This window comes from Egretta garzetta, unplaced genomic scaffold (assembly GCF_000687185.1).
Source record: "Egretta garzetta isolate BGI_Z169 unplaced genomic scaffold, ASM68718v1 scaffold374, whole genome shotgun sequence".
Lineage (NCBI taxonomy): Eukaryota > Metazoa > Chordata > Aves > Pelecaniformes > Ardeidae > Egretta > Egretta garzetta.
In genome coordinates this window covers 1606223-1618729 of record NW_009259419.1, presented here as the reverse complement: position 1 = coordinate 1618729, position 12507 = coordinate 1606223, and the positions used below count along the sequence as shown (strand labels likewise).

At 37.6% G+C, this 12507-nt stretch overlaps 1 protein-coding gene across 1 annotated transcript in view; it reads right to left on the bottom strand.

Moving 5' to 3' along the window:
• Nucleotides 1–42: 42 nt before the first annotated feature.
• Nucleotides 43–12507, bottom strand: part of LOC118452074 (serine/threonine-protein phosphatase 2A 56 kDa regulatory subunit delta isoform-like) — an 86687-nt gene continuing 74222 nt past the window's right edge. The window contains exon 4 of the mRNA XM_035892433.1: nt 43–77. Coding sequence (XP_035748326.1) covers nt 43–77 — 35 coding nt within the window. The remainder of the gene's footprint in view (nt 78–12507) is intronic.

Genomic DNA, 12507 nt, shown 5'->3' with positions numbered 1-12507 from the left:
CCCTCAGTAAGGTTGCCAAGAATCACCAAACTGCAGTCCAACTTAACCACGGAAAAACACAGCATTAGGAGAAACATCTACAACTTCAGCTTTCAAGAGCCATATTAAAAGGTGATTCACAGTAAGAATTAGTAGTAGTAGTGATTTATAAATCTAAAACCTTATAAGCATTCCCATTCTACAACTGGTTGATAAGACACGGTAGGAATAAAAATATATACAGAAGACTTTCAGGAGAGGAAAACCTCATGTTTCATGCTCATCTGAGTATTTCTTTCAATCTAGAAATGAGCCTGTCTTAAGTTTAACGTAATGTTGGTAAACTCAGATGTTGCAAAATTCAGGTTTTCCGTTCTAGAAAGTTCAGTAATTATAAGTAACCTGGTTTGTATTATTAAAAACTAAAGCATTGCAGCACTAAGAACCAATGTATAGGCATATGGAAACAGTTTTGCCGCACTATCCCAGAAATACCAAAAAAGCACAGCATAAAAATTTCTGAACTTCTTAGTCAAATTACTTCAGCTATTTGCAACAAAACTGTAAGCAACCTTTTCTTCATCGTAAGAGACGTGCACATTTATTTTTGCAATGAGCTATCTGAAGGACCATTTTGTCTCCTAGGTACTGCACCTCTGGGAGTGATGGTCAGAGAAACAGGACACGTTACACTTGTACCATCTCCAGATCTCTGCTTCTCCCCAAGTACTATTTGCACCAGTATGTCACCTTTAAATATTTAGATTACTTGAACTATGACACCATCCTAACTTATATCTGCTCAAAAAAGTACATCAGAAAAAGAGAAAAAGGCTTTTCAATTAAGTAATTTGCTGATGAAAATTTGGAACAAAACCAAATTATAGGGCATATGTATACCTAGTTAGAAAAATTATATCGCGCTACAATACACTGTTCAAAGGCGAGTTAGAGCTGTACTGAATATTAATATACCTAGTTAGAAAAATTATATCGCGCTACAACAATACACTGTTCAAAGGAGAGTTAGAGCTGTACTGAATATTACTGAATTGCATGAAGGGAAAAGACTAACTGGGATATAAAAAAAGAGGAATATTATCCATAAGACACATGAAGACATCAGCTGGATTTACCGATTGCTGACAAGGCCCAATTTGAAGTAGCACCTCCTGGATGTCACAGTTGAAGGATGTAAACCTGACAAGAAAGCCCAAAGACAACCAATCTAGAAAATATTACTTATTTAAAAAAAAAAAAAAAAAAAAAGCTGCTCTGGTGTTGTGTGAGTTGTTCTGGTTTCTTTGCTTGTGGTTTGGATTTTTTGTTTGTTTGTTTTGGTGTTTGGTTTTGTTTTGTTTTGGTTTTTTTTTCTAGAAAGGGCTAGACTGAGAATATCCAAGTATTTTTAAAAATACTCATGCAGACAGAGGGAATTAGTTTTTCTATGTTCACCACAGACAGTAAGTTCCTACTACATCAAGGAAGATTAGGTTAGATATTAAATTAAATCCTCATGAAATAAGCATAGTGAAACAAAATAAGAGACTGCAAACTTTCTAATACTTTTAAAAATGGCCAAAATTAATGTGTGTTATAAGTGTAATTGATCCTGCTTTTGGGAACATCAAAATGGACTACATGAACTTCTGATGCCTTTTTTCTCCTAAGACTACAGAGATTCAGATCATTTGTCCTTCCAGCCCAGGCAAAACCAGGGGAGGTGTATTCTCAAAAATGTCAGGTTTTATATCTGTGTATCATTTGGGCATACCTTAGATGTGGAGGTTTAGCCTTATAAAACAAAAAGCTACCACAGAGATAAGCCTTTAACAAAACTAGAGTTAAAAACAAGACTGACCTCAAAGTTTTCTACAAGATCTTAATGGATGACAGAAAACTGAAGAACAACTCAGGTTTTTTGCAGTATTTTCATATGCAGAGTTTTGTAAGCAAATTCTGTTTCTTTTCATCTAAAGTACAATTAGACTGTTCAATAGTGATAAGCCACAATATAAAGCAGCACAGATTAGTTTTAACATTCCAGTTTATCTGGTAACCACATCTTTAAGAGGCAGCTGCTCGCTCTCTCCTCCTCTGCTCGTGTCTTTGCTTTACGGGTCAACTGCCGCTTCTGCCTCTTTGAAACTCCCTGCAAAGATTAAAATGGATATGAAGACTCCTGATACAAAGGCACACAACTTGAACTACTGTAGTGGAACACAACTGAGCAAAAAGGGAAGGTTACTTTAGTTACAGTGCCATTTCCCATTTTATATGTAAGCATGGCTTGAATAGTTGGAGGTTCATTAGCAAATTTTAGGTAATGGTTTGCGAGTCAACCCTCAACATTGTTCTTCACTAAAGAGTAAATGTGACATTTGCAGCGCTAGCAGTGGTGTTGGCAGAACACTAAGTCACATTCAAGTACGTTCTCTCTTGCAAGATACGCATATCCTGTTCACATTTCTTCCTCTTTGCAAGACTGCTATATCTGAGGCCAGTACTTCGTAAACTACCATGAAACTGGTTCAAATAGCCATAATTCAGTATATTTCTGGTGTGCTTCTGACACTAGTGGAGTTGAAGAACTTCAACCTTTATAAGATCTTTTGCTTGTTAACAAAATCTGGTATCTTCTCACTAGTTGTACAGATTGAGAGGTACATTCTGCTCAGGAGGTTTGTGTACCCTCCCTTTATTCCTTTGTTTCAGCCTTAAAATATTTCATTTGCCACCAAAGGAAAATACTGACTTAAGTTTAATTATTTTGAGCAACTTCATTTTGGAAAAAAATTGCAAAGAAAATTGAGTTAGGAATCGACAAAGACACTTCTGCTGCAAGAGAATCAAAAACCGTATTAACTTTGGCTACCCATTTTTAGAATTAAATGAATGAAAAAACATATTGACCCTATAGCAAAACTATAGGTATTACAGGTTTCTGAACCCTGCTCATCACTTCTAACTTTCTGATGATGGGAATGAAGGAAAATCCAATAAAGTTCTCAGGATATCATTAAATGTGTTGCATTTAGGATCCAGCACTACAGCTGGCAAATTCTATTTACACTGGGAGGCTATATAGTATCTCTTTCAAAACAAGTATTCCATTTGGGTTGTGATTTAAAAAACAACCAACCCCACCCCCTAATAAATTCACCTGCCCAAAGGCTGCCTTTATTTCCATTCTGAACTAGCTACTATTCTAATTGATAGTGACAGAATCAACAGTGTATAAAATAATGGAAATTGGATGAACTTCTGTTTACATGAAGACACCTTGGACAAAGTTGGTTACCTCTCAGACTATATGAGTTTTCATTTTTGGATTGGGGGAGAAGGCTATTTAGTCTGAACTTCAAGGTAACTAAAAGCATAATGCCGCAACTGCTGAAGTTGCTATTCCTCAGCGACCTAATCCAGCCTAGTTGGAGTCTGCTTCAGTCCCCTTCCTGTATTCCCTTCTGCTTTATTTTGCTCTCATCTGCTTCAGTGGTCATCAGATCCACAGCTCAGTTGGTTTAGTCCACTAATCCAATTGAAAGCCACTTTACTGTCAGGTTGGTTTTCTGTTAACTTCGACTGTGTTCCATAGCAGCCTAAACTGGGCAGGGTCTACATGAGCTACTGCTGCAATCCCACCTCTTCTGAGGCACACGTGCACAATCATCCAAAATTGCTGTACAAGGGCTTGTGCAGCTGCATGGTTGAACCAGATTAAGAAACTGAGCAGAGTTAAAATGAGAACAAAAAGGGTTAGTTTGAGCTATGTTGATTCCATTATCTGGTTCACCAGACAGCCACCAAAAAAAGGGATGGGAATAAACATGACTCGCTTTTACTGAATCATAGAATATGAGGTTGGAAGGTACTTCAAGGATCATCTGGTCCAACCTTTCCTGGCAAAAGCATGGACTAGACAAGATGGCCCAGCACCCTGTCCAGCCAAACCTTAAAAGCATCCAATGTTGGGGAATCCACCACTTCCCTGGGGAGATTATTCCATTGGCTGATTGTTCTCACCGTGAAACATTTTCTTCTTGTATCCAACTGGAATCTCCCCAAGAGATTCCCAACTTGTACCCATTACCCCTCATCTTTTCCATGTGACTGCTTGTAAAAAGGGAGTTTCCATCTTCTTTGTAGGTACTCTTTAAATATTGGAACATGGTGATAAGGTCTCCCTTATGCCTCTTTTCTCTAGGCTGAATGAACCCAGTCCTCTCAGCCTGTCCTCATACAGCAGGCTTCCCAGTCCTTTGGATCATCTTGGTGGCCCTTCTCTAGACCCCTTCCATTCTGTCCATGTCTTTTTTGTACAGTGGGGCCCAAAACTGAACACAGTATTCCAGGTGTGGCCTGACAAGCGCTGAGTAGAGTGGAATAATGCAACCCAGCATCCTGTTGGCTTTCTTTGCTGCAGCAGCAGAGTGTTCACTCATTTGAGTTTGTTGTCCACCAGGACCCCCACGTCACCTTCCACAGAGCTGCTCCCTAGCTAGGTAGATCCCAGGCCTGTGCTGCACTCCTGGATTATGTTTTCCCAGGTGCAGGCCCTTACATTTGTCTTTGCTGAAGTTCACAATGTTCTTGTTAGCCCACTCTTCCAGCCTATCCAGGTCTTCCCGCATGATGGCTCTCCCTTCCAAAGTGTCTACTTCCCCACTCAGTTCAGTATCATCAAACATACTGGTAGGAGCAATGTAATCTACTTTTTTCCCCTCTAAGCATAAGAAAAACTTACCATCCTCACAAATGATGTCATGCTTTAGAAAATACGGGTCTCTTCACAACCCTGAACAATGAATTACTTGAGGACAATATCTTTGTTTTAGGGGAGAAAAGGCACTGGATATAACACATTCTGGAAGAGAAACCACAGCAGTAGGAAGGATATGGGGCTTCTCCTACAAGGTTCTGACTCAATTCCAAAGAACAGCCAAGAGGAAATTCTTCAAGGAAACAGAGGTGGCAAACACCATGCACATACCTAGCAATCAAAAGCAATACACATATAAGAAAAAAAAAAATCCTTACCCAGATAAGTGAAACTGGTATGGACTACTATTTAGCTTTCTTAAAGAATTCCTAAGACTGAGGCATGGCAAAAGATAGTATTCTACCTTCTATGTTGAGAAACTGATATTATTTACTCCTCCTAGTACAGGAAAAACTGATTAAAACTGGGATTGGCAAACATCTGCCTGTGATTGGATTTGTCTCTATCTGGATTTCCTAGTATTTGCATGGTCACTGTAGCACGCACAGACTCAGTGCCAAGTTTTCCTTCAGCCAACATTGTACACTCAAAAGGTTTTGTATGGGGGGTGGGGAGAAATCAGTAGATATCTGTTGAGTTCAGAAAGCTCCACAACACAAAAATATCATTAGTTACCTTATTTTAAGAATAGCATCTGATACAAAAACATATTTCCCAGGGCAGATTGCAGAAGCTTGTTTCACATACTGGCACACTATTTTAACCAAGCCCAGTATAAAAGCTAACATGTATACTGCCAAACTCACTCCTGTCTGTGGCCTTATTACATAGGTCACACATGTCATTTTCAAGAAATGAAGCATGAAAAATTACATTTAAGAGTAAAAACTTGAGAGCGTGCTGGTTATCCAGCAAACACTAACTTATATTTACATGTATAAATATCGCATTCAATGTTTGATCAGTAGAGGTCTTATGAAGGGAGAAGTTTAGTGCAGCAGCAGAAACGTTTTACGTCTGATTGTAATGAAGACCTGTGCAATGGAACAAAATGTTCTTTTTGTAAATAAGTGCGTAATACAAGACATTTTAAGAGAGATCTAAACTCTGAAGAGACAGGTTAGAATCTAGAAAATAAGACAATACAACATTTTAAGTCTTATTTTTATGGATTCTATCCAAGCTTCAGTGGAAACAAGTTTGGTAGGAAATGCTGCCAGTGACAGATGTAGAGCATTCTTCTAACACTTTCGGCTGCTGACTAATGAGTAGGTGTTTGATAGGGCAGTCAAAATGAAAAATGGCTCATTAATCCAAGCCTATGATTTCATGTAAAGCTAGCTAAACAAAAAGAAATTCACACACTCAAGCAAAGTATTCTCTCCTATAACCTTTCTTTGGTAGTTATTCACTCACTATCATGTTTCTTAATCTTTGAAATGTTACAAAGTAATTCAGACTGGATAATTGCTAAATACTTTAGTATTAATGATTTGATAATCATTAAATATTAAAATGTTTACTCGTTTGACAGATTATATTTTCCTGTATGAACACCAAGCAATTGCCAGGTTTTGCTTTAAGAAATTTCTGTGCTTACTACACATTTTAATAATTCTTCTAACCATTTAGAAGAAAATTAAATAAAGGAAAGCCTGTTTATGCAACACTATGATAATGTTTTAAAGATCAAAGTTCAAAAACAAAGTTACTAAATTAACAAGGCAAAGAAAGACTCCACAGTTCTTTCACGTGATACATACATACACTCACTGTTACCTAACCATACTGATGTAGGAAAGAGAAAGCTTCTGCAGTATTTTCTGTTACAGACTTCCCCCCCATAAATTCAATACAATATTAGGCTGCCAAAAGTACTATAAAAACATGAATGCAGCCAGGACCAGAAGGATAGCACTTCGCACCCTGAGTTAGCCCAACACAGTTCGTGTACAAGGGAGAACAACATCATCTGTTTCACAAAACTGTATTCATCGATGCTTTGCATTAGAATTAATTTATTTTGCCTTACTGTTTTGCCTTTTAAATGCATTACGTCTTAGGGAAAATTATCTTTTATAGTAGCATTATCTTGTTTAATCTACCATCTTATTTTGCATAAAATAGTTTTAGCTAAACAGTGATGCTACCACCTTGCAGCTGGAGAAAATTCCGCAATGGCCAGGCATGCACACAAGAAGTGTGATTAAACTGGAAAGACTGAAGTACCGCACCTTTGTTTTCTACCTAATTTAGAACCAGCAGGAGTAGGTTTGTGCGATGAAAGTGACATTAAACGCTGACATCTCCAGTCTCAACAGCTTGTAAGAAAAGTGCTCATCAAAACCCCAAAGTAGTCCATTGTCACTGCGATTCCCATAAATTCAATAATATTGCATATATCCAGTCAGTCTCTTTTGTATCACAAAAATAGATGGTAGTTTTAAGTGAACAGGTCATACACTCTGCTTGAGTTTGAACTTACCCTGACATGAGTTTGTGGAAATTACCAACATACATGGTCGAATTTCTCTGCAGCACAGCAAACAATACTTGATATTTGCTTTTTAATTTACTTTGATATCCATTTTGCTTACTTATCTGTACTCTACAGTTGAAAGAAACACACAACAACCTTCCATTTCTGACCTCTTGAGAAATTCTCACTTTTTCCTCCTTCCTCATCATTGCAACAGTTTTATCAATGAAAATTTGGTCCAATTATTTTTTTAAGTATCAGAATCTTAAACTGGAATCACCTCTTCTGCAATCTTGATTCATCACACTTTAATATTGTACAGACGATGAAAACAGAGCTATCACCTAGACAGCCATTTATGACTTTAAAACATTAGGAAAGCTTTAATAACGCTTGCCTCCCTATCAGAGTCCTGTATCGCAGGCAGACAAGTTGAGACACCACCCCAACGTTCTCTTCTTGCACAGAACAGACTCAGAATTTGGCAAAGCTCTAAAGTCTCTGCTTAGAGGGAAAAAAAAAAAAAAACCACGCACTCTGCATGAAATGTGCTCAGAAAAATGGCACCCTTATGACCCGTCATGTTCGTTATTTCTTTTTATTCCCTTTTTTTTTTTTAAAAATATATATGCCTGATAGCATGAATTCAACATTAAAAGTCAGAAACAGACATCTCCACCAGAAGGTCAAAACCAGGGTTGATCAGCATGCATGGCAAGATCTCAAAAACAAAATACCGGAATCTGTTTAATCGTATCACATGCAGTTATCCTACATTAAGAAAACAGCACAGTATTCCATATTCTATACTCCTCAGCACTAAGTTAGTCTAGATGTCCACATCTGTCAACATAGCTCATTTCTTCCTACCTCAACATACACCTTTATAGGTATATTGTATCCACATTTTCGAGATCAGAAATCCAACTCCAAGAGGTAAACAGTAATTCTGTAAATAACTTAGGAACTGTATTTGAAAATAAAAGCTGAATTGCAATCTCCATCTTTAAGAGTACACAAACCAATGCTCACTTTTATCTAAAAAAGAAAACAAAAAACTCAACCCCAAACCCATGAACAAAGCCATGACACTGGCATCACAGGAATCCTCTATAAGGCTATAAAAGGATTTCTATCCAGCTTTGAAAAACATATACAGAAATGCTACAAAAAAGCATATTTTTGAATCATACTGAAATTTACATATGCATGACTAACACATGTTCATTGGGAAATTTTGCAGCACTTCAGAAAATTAAGGAACACTGACTTCAATTATTTCAAAATTGTTATTCTAGGACTGACAGAGAACATTATCTTTTGATGAATATTACTCGCAGGTTAAAGTTAGATTTGTGACACAATCGTATTTGACAGTGTATAAAAGCTTTTATCACAGTCAGGGCATCTTAATACTGTAGGAATTCTCATTGCAACAATCTCTTATGTATTGTAGGGATTCAGACCACATCCTTAAAAACCTCACCTCTTTGTACAACAGTTATCTCTAAATGCTGCACATTTACACAGTTTACCAAAATCAGCACATCCTTGCAAAACAATCTGTATGAATGCAAGTATGCTCACCTGTTTGAACTGTTAAAAATCCCTCGAAGCATATAAACTAAATGGACATAATGGGCAAGGGAGCATCTTAGAAATACGTAATTAGCAAGACTATACCATGGGGAAAAAAACCTGTCAACCTGTAATGGAAGTATTACTAAAATGATAAATTCTTATGAAGATAAATTCTCATTTTTAATAACACGCACATTTTGAATCATTAAACTGAAATTTTACTTTTCTGTATACTTTTTCTATATACTTTTCTGTGTTGAATAGAAATGAAACAGATTAACATTTAGATTACCAGTTATGAAATGCCACACTGCTGGCTGTTCTATGGGTTTTGTTCCTTTTTGATCTTGGTCAATTACTCAAGAGAGTCCATCACAGCAGCAACCTCAGTCCTGCGGGTGCCGACACTCGCCCACTACTCTCATTTGGTAAGGGACAACTATATTCTCAGTAAAATCAGAGGAAAAAGATTATTTTTTTTTTTTTTAAATTTAAAAAACAACACCACAAAAGCAAACAGCTGCAAGAAACATTCCAGAGAAAATTCAGAAAAATGTTAAGTCTGGTCTCTGGTTTAGATAGTAAACTAAGCTTAGGGAGTTTACAAATTTTCGTTTGGTAAAGTTTTCTTAATATGCATTTAAGAAGAAAAAAAAAGGCAGCTAGATCTGGAAGTAAATGCAATTACCTCAAAAAAAAAAAAGAAAAAAAAAGAAAAAATATCCTTCCTTTCCCTCAGCATTAAACCCAGGTCATTTTTTTGTTTGTTTAGAATTTTAGAGATTTGATCTGTATGATGGTCTTTGGATACCAACTCCATGAGGGCTGAAGTGAAAATGCATTATTTCAGCCATCAAGCGCACAAGAAATAAGCATGCAATTCCTACCACATCAAGACACTCTTGAAAGTTTCCTCTCAAAACTGAACAAACACAGCTAGATGAGTAGCACATAAACATGACCTATCCAAGCTTTAGAGCTTTTTCCAGCACATAATGTATTTGGGTGTCAGAAGTTCATGGAGGTAACCTAGGCTCAAGCACTAAAGTGAAGATGAACCATCAATATCACCAGAAGTAAATGCCAACACACAAACTAAGTCCCAGGCACCGTGGAATTATTTGCTAATTAACCATGAAAAAATTATCCATAATGTAACAATGAATTCAAGCTTCTTGCATAAAGTTGAAGCGAGCAGTTGCAAAGAACACGAACTACTTCACTGTCTCGTCAGCGGTCAGGTTCATACAAGCTTGGATATGGTACTTTTAAAAATGTATTTACTAGATGTCATACTGAACACTTACGCTGTTTATGTCATACAGAACACATTCATAAATTTGTAAACAATTTCAATATATCCTAAGTTACAAACTGATTTCTTAAGAAAGCAAAAAATAAACTGATAAGTTTCTGAAGGCTGAAACATCCTTTGCCATTTATATTTGATATAACCAAAGCATTAATCTACAAGTTTTCAAATCGTAAGACGACAAAACACACCTTTAAGGCCAGTAAGTATTTTTTCCCTCCAATAAACAACAGAAAACAAAATTCAATTTTCTGTAACTGAAGTACCTGTAATACAAACTGTTAGCTAACGAAGAGAACGGGGTAATCAGAAATTCATGTAACACAAGGTCATTGGCACAGAATTTCTCTTTTTTGGTGAAAATCGGTAAGATCTTTTCAAGATGTTTGACACAGTTCTGAAGACACTTCTCCAGAGATACTTCTGAGTTATCTGTGGGCAGACAAGCTACCTATTCTACCTGAACTAAACCAGGTTGCATTGCACTGTGCTGCGGGGAGCTTCGCCAGCTTGCAGCTTTGCCAATATATGGATCTTGGTGCTCCACAAACCAATTGCATCACAGACTTCTTTTCTATGTTCATCTCTATTCTTAGAGCCTCTGAAGTCATAATTTATTTCCTTTGCTTTCTGCATTGTCTGAGCTATCCTGCTCCTCCATTTCCTGAATAAACTGAGGATGTACAGTGTTAATCACAAGCTGCTCCAATGAATATAAATCATACTGCGCTAATACCAGTCACCAGGGCAAATAGACTGGTATTTCCGGAAGCCTATCATCAGCACTTTTGTGCAACCCCCAAGAGAAAGTTCATAGCATGCCTGAAGACCAAAAACAAGACTATTTCAGATTAAAAGGCAAAGTATTTCCTAAATAAGAAACCTTGATGAAGACCCACTTCGGCAGCTCCTCCTTTCCCTTCCCACTATTTCAAGTGATCCGCTGACCTCAACTCCAGCCCTATGGCACAGAAGCAAAAGTTCTCTCAGCAATACCACAGGCCATTTAGAGCTTACCAGTTACAAGCTTTCACAGATCTAATATAGAACTTCAACTATGCAAAGACAACCTCATTCTACAAGCTGTGTGTAAAATACAATCTCATGTAAAGTCCATCGCACCACACAGTAGTCAACCCAACATTTATGAAGAAATTACACATCTCTTGGTCTACTACAGGTAGAAGAAAGGGTTCCCAGGTATGATAGCCATAGAAATAACAGCCACCCGTTACAAATAACTGGAATTTGAAAGCTGGAAGGTGGTCAAACACAGCTAACCTGAAGGAATGCTACATCCTTCCCCGCACTTCATACAAATCAGACCCACCTTAATCATCTCATTACATTACAGCCTGCCAGTTCACTTTAACTCCTGTCCAGACGCAGACATTAAACAACACAGAGTTGTCCAAAAAGAAAGTTTCCCAGCTTCACTTGACTCGCTGAATGAACACCAAATCATGTGTCTATGTACACATTAGAAGAACAGGGTGACCAGCCAACAGCAACCTGAATCAGTGGGAATTAAGTCATGAGTGAGCCCAGCAACTATACAGACACCTGCTATCATCCATGAGAATGGACACAGCTTTATCAGTAAAGGTAGTAATTACTACCCATCACTAGATCAGCAATTGCACCAATGGTTCATAACAAAGTTTGACCCTCAACAGCCTGGGGACACACATACAGCAGGCATCCACCAGAGATAAGCTCAAGGTGTTTTCTTCTCCCTTGAGAGTGGGGGGAGTGACTGCAGACTGAAAGGCAACTCTATAATGCTTAAGCACAACAATACTTCTACCATTTCTTCATATCTAGGTATGTTGCGCCAAGAACAGTAGAACACTGTCAGAACATAGCTTATAGTTTAAGACTTACTTCCCCCCCGCCCCCCAAGTCCAAGCAGAAACTCTTCTGCCCTTCATTAGCCTACGAGTTTAAACTGCAGCAGAGCCAAGGTGGAAACAGATCTCAAACTTCACGCCACCCACTGTAAGATGGATTACTTTCCCTCTCTCCCACCTGCACTCATTGCCCTCATTTCCAGCTCACTGTCCACCCTGCTTCTAATTGAGTGCCCAGTTCCAGCCTCCATGAGCTGTGCTACCAGAAACATACTCTTTAAAACAGGACAAAATGGAGGTTCTAGACCAAGTAATAAATGCTCTTCTTTACGGCTGAGTCTTTGAGCAAAAGGTTATGCCAGTCAATGAGGCTGTATGCATAACTTTTTATAAAAAAAAAAAAAAAAAATCACTACTTTACTTGTGTCATTTGCTTATGTCACACCCTGGATGTGACAGCTTGTGCATGAACCTACAATGTCATTTTAAAAGATAGGACATATTATTCATAATCTGTGGTGTTAAATATTCTTATTTACAAATTTAATAAAAGAGATTAAATAATCAGTGAATTTCAAACAGC